General features: G+C 41.4%; 1 protein-coding gene across 1 annotated transcript in view; it reads right to left on the reverse strand.

Moving 5' to 3' along the window:
- The window catches only part of slc7a14a (solute carrier family 7 member 14a), a 28421-nt gene extending 11033 nt beyond the window's left edge, over positions 1 to 17388 (reverse strand). Inside the window, exons 1-5 of the mRNA XM_053646614.1 lie at positions 15819 to 17388; positions 8553 to 8976; positions 3689 to 3925; positions 2470 to 2687; positions 1329 to 1475 (exon numbers count right to left, since the gene is read on the reverse strand). Of these exons, the coding sequence (XP_053502589.1) occupies positions 1329 to 1475; positions 2470 to 2687; positions 3689 to 3925; positions 8553 to 8829 (879 nt within the window). The 5' untranslated portion in view covers positions 8830 to 8976; positions 15819 to 17388. The remainder of the gene's footprint in view (positions 1 to 1328; positions 1476 to 2469; positions 2688 to 3688; positions 3926 to 8552; positions 8977 to 15818) is intronic.
- Between the last annotated feature and the right edge of the window lie 421 nt (positions 17389 to 17809).

The raw sequence follows: 17809 nt of genomic DNA on the forward strand, positions 1-17809 counted from the left end.
GTGTGTGTGTGTGTGTGTGTGTGTGTGTGTTGAGGTGTGTGTGTGTGTTGAGGTGTGTGTGTGTGTGTGTTGAGGTGTGTGTGTGTGTGTTGAGGTGTGTGTGTGTGTGTGTGTGTTGAGGTGTGTGTATGTGTGTGTGTGTGTGTGTGTTGAGGTGTGTGTGTGAGTGTTGAGGTGTGTGTGTGAGTGTTGAGGTGTGTGTATGTGTGTGTTGAGGTGTGTGTGTGTGTGTGTGTGTGTTGAGGTGTGTGTATGTATGTGTGTGTGTGTGTGTGTGTTGAGGTGTGTGTGTGTGTGTGTGTTGAGGTGTGTGTGTGAGTGTTGAGGTGTGTGTATGTGTGTGTGTGTGTGTTGAGGTGTGTGTGTGAGTGTTGAGGTGTGTGTATGTGTGTGTGTGTGTGTGTGTGTGTGTGTTGAGGTGTGTGTGTGTGTTGAGGTGTGTGTGTGAGTGTTGAGGTGTGTGTGTGTGTGTTGAGGTGTGTGTGTGTGTGTTGAGGTGTGTGTGTGTGTGTTGAGGTGTGTGTATGTGTGTGTGTGTGTGTGTGTGTGTTGAGGTGTGTGTGTGTTGAGGTGTGTGTGTGAGTGTTGAGGTGTGTGTGTGTGTGTGTGTGTGTTGAGGTGTGTGTGTATGTGTTGAGGTGTGTGTGTGTGTGTTGAGGTGTGTGTGTGTGTGTGTGTGTGTGTGTGTGTTGAGGTGTGTGTGTGTGTGTTGAGGTGTGTGTGTGTGTGTGTGTGTGTTGAGGTGTGTGTGTGTGTGTTGAGGTGTGTGTGTGTGTGTTGAGGTGTGTGTGTGTGTTGAGGTGTGTGTGTGTGTGTTGAGGTGTGTGTGTGTGTGTTGAGGTGTGTGTGTGTGTGTTGAGGTGTGTGTGTGTGTGTGTGTGTTGAGGTGTGTGTGTGTGTGTTGAGGTGTGTGTGTGTGTGTTGAGGTGTGTGTGTGTGTGTGTTGAGGTGTGTGTGTGTGTGTGTTGAGGTGTGTGTGTGTGTGTTGAGGTGTGTGTGTGTGTGTTGAGGTGTGTGTGTTGAGGTGTGTGTGTGTGTGTGTGTGTGTTGAGGTGTGTGTGTGTGTGTTGAGGTGTGTGTGTGTGTGTGTGTGTGTGTGTGTGTGTGTTGAGGTGTGTGTGTGTGTGTTGAGGTGTGTGTGTGTGTGTGTGTGTGTGTGTGTGTGTGTGTTGAGGTGTGTGTGTGTGTGTTGAGGTGTGTGTGTGTGTTGAGGTGTGTGTGTGTGTGTGTTGAGGTGTGTGTGTGTGTTGAGGTGTGTGTGTGTGTGTTGAGGTGTGTGTGTGTGTGTGTTGAGGTGTGTGTGTGTGTGTGTTGAGGTGTGTACTCACAGAGACGTAGGCAGTGAGACAGGTGATGAGTGATGCTGTAATGGCGTAGGGGATGGAGGTGTTCGGACTCTTCGCCTCCTCTCCTGTCGTAGCGATGATGTCGAAGCCGATAAAGGCGTAGAAACACGTGGCCGCGCCCTGCATCACCTGCACACACACCATCATCACGCCTTTAATTACTTCACATCCTTATTAATCACATCTTCATGCTACAGGCTAATAAAACTAAATGTGGACTGGCACTGGAGGGCGGAGCTCTTTCCAGCTCTGTTTCTGATTGGTGCAGTTTCTCATGATTAACTCTGCAGGGCTATACAGGAGGCTATAGTGCCAGCTATATTACTTACTTATTATATTATAGGAAGTTATATTACTTACAATGTAGATATATTATAATGTAAGTTATATTACTAACATTCTATAGACTTTAAACAGTGTATTTTTAAATATTACTGAACATTTAACAAATGTGTGCTACAGGGTTGTTACAGGTATGTTACAGGGTTGTTACAGGGTTGTTACAGGGTTGCTACAGGTCTGTTACAGGGTTGTTACAGGGTTGCTACAGGTATGTTACAGGGATGTTGCAGGGTTGTTACTGGGTTGCTACAGGGATGTTACAGGGTTGTTACAGGGTTGCTACAGGTATGTTACAGGGTTGTTACAGGGTTGCTACAGGTATGTTACAGGGTTGTTACAGGGTTGCTACAGGTATGTTACAGGGATGTTACAGGGTTGTTACAGGGTTGCTACAGGTCTGTTACAGGGTTGCTACAGGTATGTTACAGGTATGTTACAGGGTTGTTACAGGGTTGCTACAGGTATGTTACAGGGTTGTTACAGGGTTGCTACAGGTATGTTACAGGGTTGTTACAGGGTTGCTACAGGTATGTTACAGGGATGTTACAGAGTTGTTACAGGGTTGCTACAGGTATGTTACAGGGTTGTTACAGGGTTGCTACAGGTATGTTACAGGGATGTTACAGAGTTGTTACAGGGTTGCTACAGGTATGTTACAGGGTTGTTACAGGGTTGTTACAGGGTTGCTACAGGTATGTTACAGGGTTGTTACAGGGTTGCTACAGGTATGTTACAGGTATGTTACAGGGTTTCTACAAGTGTGTTACAGGTGTGTCGTTACCCCTGACCAGCCGAAAGGCAGGAATCGTCCTCCGTCCCAGTTGGAGCTGTCGACGAAGAAAAACCCGGCGATCATCATGAAGACCCAGACGAGCAGGTTGATAATGTTCAGGACGTTGTTGAAGCCGACGGAGTTCTTCACTCCCAAAGCCACGATGGCCGTGACGAGGACGGCAATGATGAGAGCCAGGATGTCAGGGTACGCCAGCTCACCTTTACCTGAACACAACATGGACAGGCTGGACTGATGAAGCTCCTGCAGCTACCAGGAGGCAGCAGGACTATTTTCCAGCCCGATTCCCACTACGAGTCTGATCTAAATCACCTTTCTGAGAGTTTATTACTCATGCATTTCATAATGAATCTGTAGCTCATGTTGATGAACTATTGCGTTGTCGGTGTTTTCTGCAAACCCAGTTTCATCCTATACAGAATTTTTAGGTGCAACCCCTCAGGACTCAGAGTGCAGACATAACTCCAGACTTACCTGAGAGTTATGCACACGAGGGCGGAGTTTGTCTAAAACAGAGGTGTGTCTCAGCTATGCTCGATTCGGATCTTAAACTTAATGATATCGGCTCGAGTGAGGAGCAGTATGTACATACGTTTAACAGCGTAGAAAAAAGTATATTCCCTTCTTCATCCTGCATTGTCTATCCTTCTTTTTTAGGTTTAAAGGTGAGTGTTTGTGTTGAAAAACCTCGTTTCAGAGGCTTTCAGAGGTGTGAACTATACGCAGGTGATATTAATCATCTGAATGTGGAGCTTAAGCAGCTGCGTAACACGACTCTGAATACCAGGAACTTTCCCCACGTAAATACTGACGTAATTTCTCGAATCCGGACGTTTACATGCAGGCTAATATTCCGTTTACGATCCTTTCTGCAGAGATTTAGTGTAAATGTGAAAAGGAAACCATTTTGGACCAGTGAAAATGAAATATACGCACATACAGGGGGAAATATTTACACCTTTATATGGTACAACTATTTATGTGGTATGTACAGGAAGTAGGTGTGGTCTATCTACAGGAAGCAGATGTGTTCTTCCCCCACACGCAGCACTGGAATATTTACTATAAATACACCTCGGAAACGACGTGTATCTGGTACGATTATGATACACCATGGAAATGTGTTATCAGCTTGTTTTTCTTTTCTTTTATAGATAGATTCTGAATCACCACACACACACACACACACACACACACACACACTCACCGAGGCCATTGAGCGTGCCCACATGGCTGATCATGAAGGAGCTGATGCTGTGGTTAGCGAGCGAGTCGAACATGCTGCTGAGAGCACTCGCTCCGGCCGCCGTGCCGATCAGATACTCCAGGATCAGGTTCCAGCCGATGAAGAAGGCCACACACTCGCCCACCGTTACGTAGCTGTAGGTGTACGCGGAACCCGTCGTCTTCGGCACACGCACACCAAACTCGGCGTAACACACACCTGCAGGAGAACAGTCAGAATTCCTACATACACTGGAGACTCCTTCCACAACTGTTCCAGAAATATCTACTAACAGAAATAATAACTCTAACACGAGTGTGCTAGATAACTGGTCCATGTGAGTTTGGGGTTTTTTCTGCTTTTGTCCCTAAATTTAAATTTCTTTCTGGTGTAAACTGAGTTTCAGGGCGTTTAATGATGTTTGTGAAAAACCTGAGTAGCTAGGACACAAAATGAATATTTGAATGTAGCTGCAGCTCTGTTTATTCCACTGACCAAATATGGAATGTAGGAAACAAGGAACAGGGAAGAATGAGAACGAAACATAACAGGAAACATCGACAACATAAAGAGCTACACATGCTTTTTCATAGCTCTGCTTTTTATTAGACCATTTGTTACTTCCACACTTACATCCAGCCGAGCGGATAATGTTAACGTTAGGTATATCTAATATTAACGATGAACATCATGATGACTCTAACACTGTTTCACTGTTTTATTGCTGACATATTACAATATTATCATTAATCTTTCTCACAGACATCAGAGATTACAGCAGTGTAAATAAATGCTCCTCTGTGTGTGTGTGTGTGTGTGTGTGTGTGTGTGTGTTTCCAAGAATGGATAAAACACCCTCTATCACTCTGTATCACACTCTGTACTACACTCTATATCACACTCTGTATCACACTCTGTACTACACTCTGTATCACAATCTGTATCACACTCTGTACTACATTCTGTACTACACTCTATATCACACTCTGTATCACACTCTGTATCACACTGTACTATACTCTGTATCATACTCTGTACTACACTCTGTATCACACTCTGTATCACACTCTGTACTACACTCTGTACTACACTCTGTACTACACTCTATATCATACTCTGTATCACACTCTATATCACACTCTGTACTACACTCTATATCATACTCTGTATCACACTCTGTATCACACTCTGTATCACACTCTGTACTACACTCTGTACTACACTCTGCATCACACTCTATATCACAATCTGTATCACACTGTACTATACTCTGTATCATACTCTGTATCACACTCTGTATCACACTCTGTACTACACTCTGTATCACACTCTGTATCACACTCTGTATCACACTCTGTACTACACTCTGTATCACACTCTGTATCACACTCTGTATCAGACTCTGTATCACACTCTGTACTACACTCTGTACTACACTCTGCATCACACTCTATATCACAATCTGTATCACACTGTACTATACTCTGTATCATACTCTGTATCACACTCTGTATCACACTCTGTATCACACTCTGTACTACACTCTGTACTACACTCTGCATCACACTCTATATCACACTCTGTACTACACTCTGTACTACACTCTGCATCACACTCTATATCACACTCTGTACTACACTCTGTACTACACTCTGCATCACACTCTGTATCACACTCTATATCACACTCTGTATCACACTGTACTACACTCTGTATCACACTCTGTATCACACTCTGTACTACACTCTGTATCACACTCTGTATCACACTCTGTACTACACTCTGTATCACACTCTATATCACAATCTGTATCACACTCTGTACTACACTCTGTATCACACTCTATATCACAATCTGTATCACACTCTGTACTACACTCTATATCACACTCTATATCACACTCTGTATCACACTCTGTACTACACTCTGTATCACACTCTGTATCACACTCTGTACTACACTCTGTATCACACTCTGTATCACACTCTGTACTACACTCTATATCACACTCTGTATCACACTCTGTACTACACTCTATATCACACTCTGTATCACACTCCGTACTACACTCTATATCACACTCTATATCACACTCTGTACTACACCCTGTATCACTCTGTATCACACTCTGTACTACACTCTGTACTACACTCTGAACTACACCCTGTATCACTCTGTACTACACTCTGTATCACACTCTGTCTCACACTCTGTATCACACTCTGAACTACACTCTATATCACACTCTATATCACACTCTATCACACTCTGTACTACACCCTGTATCACTCTGTATCACACTCTGTACTACACTCTGTATCACACTCTGTATCACACTCTGTACTACACTCTGTATCACACTCTGTATCAGACTCTGTATCACACTCTGTATCACTCTCTGTACTACACCCTGTATCACTCTGTATCACACTCTGAACTACACTCTATATCACACTCTGTACTACACCCTGTATCACTCTGTATCACATTCTGTATCACACTCTGTACTACACCCTGTATCACTCTGTATCACACTCTGTATCACACTCTGTACTACACACTGTATCACACTCTATGTCACACTCTGTATCACACTCTGTACTACACCCTGTATCACTCTGTATCACACTCTGTACTACACTCTGTATCACACTCTGTATCACAATCTGTATCACACTCTGTACTACACTCTATATCACACTCTGTATCACACTCTGTACTACACTCTGTACCACACTCTGTATCACACTCTGTATCACACTCTGTATCACACTCTGTACCACACTCTGTATCACACTCTGTATCACACTCTGTACTACACCCTGTATCACTCTGTATCACACTCGGTACTACACTCTGAACTACACCCTGTATCACTCTGTACTACACTCTGTATCACACTCTGTATCACACTCTGTACTACACTCTGTATCACACTCTGTATCACACTCTGTATCACACTCTGTACTACACTCTGTATCACACTCTGTACTACACACTGTATCACACTCTATATCACACTCTATATCACACTCTGTACTACACCCTGTATCACTCTGTATCACACTCTATATCATACTCTGTATCACACTCTGTACTACACTCTGTATCACACTCCGTATCACACTCTGTATCACACTCTGTACTACACTCTATATCACACTCTGTACTACACTCTGTATCACACTCTATATCACACTCTGTATCACACTCTGTATCACACTCTGTATCACCTTCTGTACTACACTCTGTACTACACTCTGTATCACACTCTGTACTACACTCTGTATCACACTCTGTACTACACTCTATATCACACTCTGTATCACACTCTGTACTACACTCTGTATCACACTATATCACACTCTGTACTACACTCTGTATCACACTCTGTACTACACCCTGTATCACTCTGTATCACACTCTATATCACACTCTGTACTAAACGCTGTATCACACTCTATATTACACTCTGTATCACACTCTGTATCACACTCTGTATCACCTTCTGTACTACACTCTGTACTACACACTGTATCACACTCTGTACTACACTCTATATCACACTCTGTATCACACTCTGTACTACACTCTGTATCACACTCTATATCACACTCTGTACTACACTCTGTACTACACTCTGTATCACACTCTGTATCCAACTCTGTACTACACTCTCTATCACACTCTGTATCACTTTCTGTACTACACTCTGTATCACACTCTATATCACACTCTGTACTACACTCTATATCACACTCTGTACTACACTCTGTACTACACTCTATATCACAATCTGTACTACACTCTGTACTACACTCTATATCACACTCTGTATCACACTCTGTACTACACTCTGTACTACAGTCTGTATCACACTCTGTATCACACTCTGTACTACACTCTGTATCACACTCTATATCACACTCTGTACTACACTCTGTATCACAATCTGTATCACACTCTGTACTACACTCTGTATCACACTCTGTATCACACTCTATATCACACTCTGTACTACACTCTGTATCACAATCTGTACTACACTCTGTATCACACTCTATATCACACTCTGTACTACACTCTGTATCACAATCTGTACTACACTCTGTATCACAATCTGTATCACACTCTGTACTACATTCTATATCACACTCTATATCACACTCTATATCACACTCTGTATCACACTCTATATCACACTCTATATCACACTCTGTATCACACTCTGTATCACACTCTGTATCACACTCTGTACTACACTCTGTATCACACTCTATATCACACTCTGTATCACACTCTGTACTACACTCTGTATCACACTCTGTATCACACTCTGTATCACACTCTATATCACACTCTATATCACACTCTGTATCACACTCTGTACTACACTCTGTATCACAATCTGTATCACACTCTGTACTACATTCTATATCACACTCTATATCACACTCTATATCACACTCTGTATCACACTCTATATCACACTCTATATCACACTCTGTATCACACTCTGTATCACACTCTGTATCACACTCTGTACTACACTCTGTATCACACTCTATATCACACTCTGTATCACACTCTGTACTACACTCTGTATCACACTCTGTATCACACTCTGTATCACACTCTATATCACACTCTGTATCACACTCTGTACTACACTCTATATCACACTCTATATCACACTCTGTATCACACTCTGTACTACACTCTGTATCACACTCTGTACTACACTCTGTATCACACTCTGTATCACACTCTGTATCACACTCTGTACTACACTCTGTATCCCACTCAGGACTGAAACTACATTACAGCAGGAAGTGGATGTGGTCACCTGACAGGATGGAGGCCACGGCAGCAATGATGAAGGACACAATCACCCCTGGGCCGGCCATTTCCTTAGCAACGAGCCCGGATACGACATACATTCCCGTACCGACGCAGCTGCCAACACCCAGGGAGACAAGGTCAAAGGTCGTCAGGACACGTGCCAATTTAGTGCTGCTCTCACTCTCCAACATGGACTCCACCGGCTTGGTGCGGAGCACACGGGAGCTAAATGCCCTCCACTGGACACGCCTGGGGTCCAACTTAGACAGGAAACGACTCATGGTGGAGGACAGAGAGAGAGAGAGAGAGAGAGAGAGAGAGAGAGAGAAAGAAGGAGAAAGAGAAAGAGAGAGAAAGAAAGAGAGTCTCAGCAGAGCAGCATGGTGCTCAGAGCCACAATGGGAGAGGATGAAGGGATTGAGGGGGAGCTAACAGAGAGAGAGAGAGAGAGAGAGAGAGTTGAGGAAATGTAATGAAAGACAGATAGACAGAGAAAAACACAGGAAATAGATCCAGTAGCAAGTGTGAAAGAAGGTGACATGAGACAGGAGCACAGAGAAGGAAGAGAGATAAAAGGATTAGGGAGAGAAGGTGAAGGAAAACAGATGAGTAGAAATGTGAAGAGAAAGGAAAGAGGGAAAGAAGAATAAAGAAAGAATGAAAAATGAAGGATATAGAGAAGAAAGGCAGAAAAAAAAATGGCACTGTTAGTTTAATACACACACACACACACACACACACACACACACACACACAGTTCTTCAGTTTGTTCCTCTTGGACTTCAAAAAGTTGACCCTTTTGAGAAAGCTGGAACCACAAACCATCCAAAGAGCCACCAAGGAACACAAATGTATCTATCTGTCTAATCTGTGATGTTTTAATGGGATTAGTGTAAAATGATACAGGTTGTTGCTATGGTAACAGCAGCTCTGGTTCTCTCTGTGCTGGCTCTGTGACATCACCACTTTTTATTCATCTTATCTTCTTTCATGTTTTGTGTTCATGTTTCCAAGTTTTGGTGAAGTGTGATGCTAATTAGTTCACTTTCCATCACACTGTTGGTGTGTGTGTGTGTGTGTGTGTGTGTGTGTGGGTGTGTGTGTGTGTGATACACCTTTTAAAAAAGGTTCCATAGATCACTATGTTCTCCAGTTTCACCCTTAAATGTTCTTTGCTCTGTAATACATAGCTAGAACCCAATTTTGAAGGGTAAACATGTTAACCATTCAAAGAACCTTTGAGGAACCTTTTTTCCCCCAAAACTGCATCAAGGTTCAATAGTGGCACTTTAGCAACAACTAAATATTTTTACCAATACACACCAATGCACACCATTACACAACAGTAGACAGCAATACACACTGCTGCACACCAATACACACCCTCACACACCAACCAAAAGCAATACACAAGAATATACACAAGTGCACACCAATACACTCCAGTAGATAACAATATACACTACTGCACACCATTACACACCACTAAGTACCAATACACACCAGTAGAAACCATTACACCAATAGATACCATTACACACCAATAGATAACAAGACAGGTTATTACAAAACGATGTAAACTAATACACACCAGTGGAAACCAATACGGACTATTAGACACCCATGTCTATCAAGACACACCATTATACACAAATACACTCCAATTCACACTGACAGAAATCGATACACACTATTATACACCACTACACACCACTAAAAACCAATGTACACCATTACACACCAATATACACCACTACACACCAATAAAAACAAATATACACCATTACACTCCAATAGATATCAATACATGCTAACAAAAACAAATAGATACTAACACACACCAATAAACCTAATATACGCCATTACACACACCAACATCCTGTATACTAATACACACCAAACTCACATCAATTGATACCAATACACATCGTTACACATCTATAGGTACCATTACGCACCAATAAATGGCAATACACACAATTACAAACGAATATACACCGGTATATAGAACAAATACAAACAGTTATACATGAATAGATAACAATATACGCTATTACACACCGATGTATACCATTACACACCATTACACACAAATACACCCTGACTCACCACTAACCACCAATGCACCCCATTACACACTGACATACACTAATACACACCTTTAAACACCAATATATACCAGTACACACCATTTCATAATAATAACACTGCTACACACTAGTATATAACAATACACACCAATTGCAACCAATACAAACCATTACACACCAATATATACCAATATACACCTCAAGTGATGAATTGTTGCGTCTGGGATGGAGCCTTACTGTTTCCTCTCCTGATTAATTAGGAGGAGACAATAGTGCAATGCATTGTGGGTATTCTGTACTGTATAATACTGTGTGTATGGTATCAGTATGTTTTCAGTACAACTTCACGTCATGGTGTGTAATGAATTCTTTGTAAACAGCTGTTCATTTCCCTGCAGTGTATTTTTGATGAATTATTTAAAGGAACAGTCGCTATGGAGGCTGAGTGCAGTCACGGACTTCCATTTAATCATCACGCAACACTTTTTACATGCCCTCTGAGTGTGTAAAACTCCCACTGCCACAGTCTTTAATGCCTGTATTCAGTAAATTACAGGTTTTTGTGGCTGTGAACGACAGTGTGTTCTCGCAGATGAAAGTGTTAATCACGCACGCTGCATTTACAGTCTCGCTGCTGGTTTTCAATGTAAAGGAGGGCCGGCTGGAATTCCTCCTTTATTCTCAAAGTCTCGAGCCATCAATCACATTAGTCATCGATGAGCACGGCTGAGCATGACTACGAGGCTGTGTTTCACGTAAAACCTCACAGCACGCAGCTTCCACGCACACGTACAGTACACAAAAGCAACGCAGTGTGACCTTACGCTGCACTGATCCACAATATCTGTTGGGCTGATTCGTTTCCTATAACAGCTGACCCTAAGTGTTTTATTCCTCTTATGTCACAGCAATTTGCCAATGATTACAATTTTTTTCATTTAAGAATGTCACGTCAATGCTGGTCTGCCTACAAACATGGCCGCCATGAACTACGACACCCAACACACACAAACTGTCACGTTCACACTGCCATTTTCGAAAAAAGTTACGAATGTTTTGCATTCCAAAAAATCCTTCCGAAGAATGTTCTTATTTTGTTTCTTAAGATTGTTCCTAAGACAAAACTCCAAAAAAAGAAAAATTCAAGTTCTTAAAAATCATCGTAAATAACTTCTTAAAGTTAGGATCTCTGCCAACATGTTGTAGATCCCCAAAGGGTAAGATTTTTACCGTATAAAACTTGCGGCATGAAATAAGTATTGTGTATCTACTACAATACTTTACTTATATATGACATCGTGCGTTTACATTCTTTACAGTTACGTTAAAGCTGCCGAACGTCCATGAAGTAAAGTAAGGTCCTCACTTATGTTAGAGCTATAAACTATAAACTCTCTTGAAGTTAATAAGACAGAAATCTCAGACCGTCCTGTTACCCAGAAGCTAATATTTTTGGAGAATATCTTCGATGGCGCTCTAAACGACGTGCTAACGGAAGGAAGCTTTTCTTTACTGTATTAAAAGCAAAAAACTTCAACTTTCTTGCAATAATGAACTACAATACAGTTTTAAAATTACAGATTTTTTTTGTTTGAGCTTTACGGCTGTATTTAATTGTTTAAATCGTCGAAAAGTTCTGTCAGTATTTCCATGGGGAAAGTTCCTCGTATTCAGAGTCACGTTACGGGTCACATTTCGATTATTAAATTCACGTGTGTCGTTCACGTGTCAGAGGTTGCCTTAATGTTTTTCTTAATTAGAAGCAAAAAAAAAAAAAAAAAACAGCCAACACATTTTATTGATAATTTTACTCATGTCCATCACCAGAAAAGGTGAAACTGCCTATACACTTGTGTATCATCCAGAATCCTGAGTTTTTCCTAGCTTTTCATAGCTATAAAGGAAAAGGAAAAACCTTTTGTGTTGATCTATGCTTCAGACCCGTATCTCCACTAAAAGGCAGAGCCAAGCATTTAAACATGATTTGGTGCAAAACAGGAAGCTGTCACAACCGACGCTAAGGCGTCAGAACAACATTAAGTGATCATTAGGACTTTTAGGATTTTAGGAAAAAAGGTAAAGCACTCTGGGAAGTCATGAAGGACGAAACGTTCTCGTCTTCCTCCTCTTCCTCCTCTTCCTGTGCTACATCCTCTTGTTCTTTGATTTTGTTCCTCAGCCTTTTCATGGCCGAACCTCCACACATAAAGCTAACTACACAAAGAAACCTCTTTTCTCATTCATTCCTGCTAAAGACGTTATTCTGCAGCTCTTTATTCTTCGTCTGAGCCGAGACGCTGCTTCATAACTTAACAAAGTGAGCTCAAATAGCAAATGTAATTAGACGTCCATTTCCTGAAAGAAAAACTGCAGCTCAATACGTAAATAACGCTGTGGTGTTCAGCCACGTGAACAAATCTTTCAGCTCCTGAAACGTGACGTCTCTTAACGCCTGTGTTCGGTACCGAGGTGTTTTGGTACTTGCTTTAAACACAACGTCCTGTAATTTTCACTTTCACGTTTATTTAAAATCAAGAGGCTTTCAAGCATCTGTGTGAGCACCAACAGTGCAGAGTCTACTTACTGTGCATGGGGCGGGGCAGGGGGCGGGACCTGGACGATGACCGACAGCCGTAAGGTATACTTACTACAGCTTTGTGGAATGATGGACTCAAAAGAGGAACCACTGCTGTATTGCTGCTTATTACAGATTCAAAGTCCTTCCTTATTCCGGACACATGACGAGTCATGACTCACTTTAGTGATTTGATTCGATTTGTACGAATGACTCATTTAAATGAATTAAGAATTTTGATTTATTTGATTCAGAACTCACAGCATCTACATAGGTGTGTAGTCTTAAAGGTTCCAGAAAAGGTTCTTAAAGCTAGCTGTGTTAGAAAAGAACCATTATTGGTTCCCTAAAGAACTCTGTGATTTCCACAAATCAATAAACTGAATCATTTTCCACTACAAAAGATTCTCCCGCATGATTTAAGGTTGGAATTTTATTTTTGATTTTCCGCTGAAGATCTTGTCAATCAAATGGTTCTTTAGGGAACCAAAAATGGTTCTTCTCTGACACAGCTCTATAGAACCTCTTCTGGAAGCTCTGAGCTCAGTAGCCCACACTGTAGCCTGACACCGACTCAAAAGAATCAAACGTTCTTAAAGTTCAATTCACTCAAACGGGTGAACTGTACGAATCGATTCACTAAACTGACTCATGACTCACCGTGCGTCCATGAGTTGCATAAATCCTTTGATTGCATTACAGTGTGTGTGGATGCGGCGTCGGTGACGTGCTTCACCCCGGAGGTGAGTCACACCTGATTATGAATCAGCTTTCAACAATAAACCTGCACACAAACAGCCGTCTCTCTATTCTGGGTCAATCTCGGCTAAACCCCACGCTAATCACTGCTTCCTGGTGAGCAGAAAGTCCTCAGTGACCACAGTTGCGTACTGAGGCTTTAATTCCGCCGGAAATTTGGTTTCCATGTGGGAATAACTGCAATAAATCTTAATCCGCAGTGAGCTACAGTAAGACGGGAATGACTCGCTGGCTAATTTATCCACAGCATCCGATTAGCGCTCATCCATAAAGAAGAAAAATATCCACGCTAAACAAATACAGGAAATGTCCCACTGGTCTTCTCTGAAATGTGAACGATTCTTTCTAACCAGTTAACTCGTGTTATGTAATACCAGTAACACCAGTGTATTAGGGATGCCAGGAGGACGTGTAGGCGTGTCCACATTAGCATATCCATGCATATTTATAAACCCTGTCTTAACATTCTTCTGTACGGAGTTCTTAATGGTTTAAACTGCACATAGGGGCGTGTGATGTGACATAAACATCACACCACAATGTTTCTACGATATTTATGTATCACGATATTTAGATATTTTACTTACTGAATTTATTGTCTTCATTTATTTGAAGCATTTTATTCATCGTGTTATTATTGTAATCTGATTGGAACAGCTGCTTCCTGTCAGAGTTTGTACTCTCGTGATATTGATATGATCAGCTCACACACACACACACACACACACACACACACTCACTCTCTCTCTCGCGCTCTTCATTATGAGCATCAGAACAGGACGTGTGCGTGTGTGGGATCTCGTGTATGAATAATTTAGCGATGATATTTCACTCACTGATGATAAACCGACTCGTTACAAAAAGAGGAAACACTCAACGGTACTTTTGGAACTCTCGAGTCTACACCTCCTGTACCTTCACTGTGAATATTTAAAATGCTTTAAGGCACACAAGTGGAGCTTAAGGACCGATCTAGTGCCTTTAATTAGCTTTTACAGGTACACTACATTCGAATATACCGCCTCAGAGGCGTACACTTCAGCGCTCCTCCCAAGGGACAAGGAAGAGTACTGTTTAATATACTTATTTTAGAATGTTTATTTATTTATGTGTGCTCATCGGGGTCGTAGCTACAGAGTGGGGACACTGAGGTTCAGCCCTCTGTATTTTCGGAAGCGTTTCAGGTTTTATCCGCTGATTTTACCCCAATACAGAATCTCCAGGGGTCGAATTCAGTACAGAAACAGTTTCCTGTGCAGAAAACTCCATCATTCAATCAGTGTGCATCTAAACAACAACAACAACAACAACAACAACAACAACAACAACAACCAGGCTGAAAAAACAGCAACATAACAATGTGCATGAATAAAAAGATTCAGTCCAATTAGGTCTTATGGCTGTATTTGTATCTGATGTGGATATCTGATTTTAAACAAACAAACAAACAAATAAACAAACAAATAAACGTGTTTGTTTAGTCAGTGTGTGTTAGTGCTGTATCAGACCACACAACACTGTGACTCCTACATCTCTAACCAGACATTAATGTCAACCCAAACACACACACACACACACACACACACACACACACACAGTCCCAGTAGAGTTTCCTCTTAAAGCAGAAGTCGCAGTTATTCTATTACAGCAGCTGGTGCATCTCTAATCTGAACATTCTGCATCCCTGCACTAAAACATCTGCAATCCTCCTGCAAGATAGGAACATCAAAGCAAAACATCTGTATTCTTGTGTTTGTGTACACACACACACACACACACACACAAATACAAGAATACAGATGTTTTGCTTTGATGTGTGTTGTGTTTTGGAGGCATCTGAGCTTACCTCTGTGGGTGTTGGTGCTCTCTAATGCAGCTCAGAGAGAGAGAGAGAGCGAGAGAGAGAGAGAGAGAGAGCATCCGCGCGCAGGTGCCACTCAGGTCAGGATCATTTCCGCTTACGCATCATGGAATAAATAATAAACACGGATGTCTTCCTATAACACACATGAGCACGAGCACAGCCTCGCGCGGTGTTGTTCTGTAGCGCAGAGCGATGCTGCATCCAGGATGAAGAAGAAGATGACGAGGATGAGGATGATGGCGATGATGATGATGATGATGCAATGACGCGCATCTCGCGCGTGCTGCTGTGTTGCCAGGTCGCGCGAAAATCCCCGCTCTGTTCCACCCTTTCTTCAGAAAAATAAATAAATAAATATACAGGGATTAAAAAAAATATATCATAATAAAGTCTAAGCTAACCGCATACTTACAGCTCAATACGTGCTCAGGTCCGGTGGGTTTCCATGGAAACCAAGATTCACATTCACGTGGACCTTGTAAAGGCATAACAACTGCAGATTTGTGTACATTTGAATAATAATAACTAGTATACAGTGGTTTCCAGATGTGTGTTTATTAAATGAGATATACGCTATTACTGTACTCTGATCTAATTCATTTAATTTAAAATCACTGAATAGAAATAAACAAACAAACAAATGGTTAAATAAATAGAAATCCTCTCTCTCTCTCTCTCTCTCTCTCTCTCTCTCTCTCTCTCTCTCTATATATATATATAGTTACACTCGTAGAAAATGCATTAAATTAAAAATCCCTTGAGTACTTTTTGGTTGTCCATCAGTGTGAGGAAGAATTACACTTTCAATTACAAACTAAACAAATAAATAAATGATATTTAAACAAACAAACAAACAAACAAACAAACAATAATAATAATAATAATAACAATAAGCAAACAGTCATGAACAATACATATAAGGATAAAATAAAAGATAAAAAAGGTAAACACTTTTTTTTTTTTTTAATATCCATTAAAGCATTAAAGAACCCTGAAACTGAGAGTGTGGATGAACTGAAGCTGGATTTTTCTTTAATATATACATACAGATTATTTAATAAAAATAAAAAAAACCCTTCATTCTATTCATATAAAACTGTTGCATAAACTTTAAAATAAATAAGTAAATAAATAAATAAATAGATAGATAAAACCCTTTCTATTGTAAACATTCCCAGTTTGTGGTACTCGTATTGATGTATGGAGTGAAAGATCCAGGCCTGAATTTCGTGTGGTTTCGTTCCAATTAGTGGTAATGAGTCGCCCCCTCAGCCCTCTACCCCCTCACCCCCCTGAACGCTGCTCTTTGATGACCTCCTGCTCCGCTCATTAGCGCAGCTGCTAATGGCGCTCATTGCTAACGCTGATCTTTTTTTATGCTAAAGCCTCCCGTGATGAGCGAGGAGGAGGATGAGGAGGAGGATGAGGAGGAGGAGGAGGAGGAGGATGAGGAGGAGGAGGAGGAGGAGGATGAGGATGAGGAGGAGTCATGTTACACAAAGCTATGACCTTTTTTTGGGACACTCCAGTAACTAAGGACAAAAACAGTTTAACGTAGCATACTCACTAGCATAGCTTTACTCCGTAGCGTATTTAGCAGGGGGTGTGTCGTCAGATGTTGGGAAGACATTAAAAGCAACAAACGATTTCACGTTACTCCGTAAAGCTGTAATTCAGTGTTGTGCAACACAATTCATCATTAACGGAAAAAAAATCTGTGTTAGCTCTGAGGCGTAGGAGGCCACGCCCCTTTTACTGGAATGACAGGCACCTGGGAAGTGTTTCCAACATGTCTGCCAAGTTTTGTGAGTTTTTAACAATGGGAAGTGGGCGACATTCCCAGAACAGCACAACATAATAATAAAAAGAAGAAGAACAAAAATAATAGTGTTTGTGTGCACGCTGGTGCTCAGACCCCTAATTACGTAATAAGGTTTTTTTACCTGCTGTGGCTATAAACACAGATTTCGTGC

Source organism: Ictalurus furcatus, chromosome 17 (assembly GCF_023375685.1).
Source record: "Ictalurus furcatus strain D&B chromosome 17, Billie_1.0, whole genome shotgun sequence".
NCBI classification, from domain to species: Eukaryota; Metazoa; Chordata; class Actinopteri; order Siluriformes; family Ictaluridae; genus Ictalurus; species Ictalurus furcatus.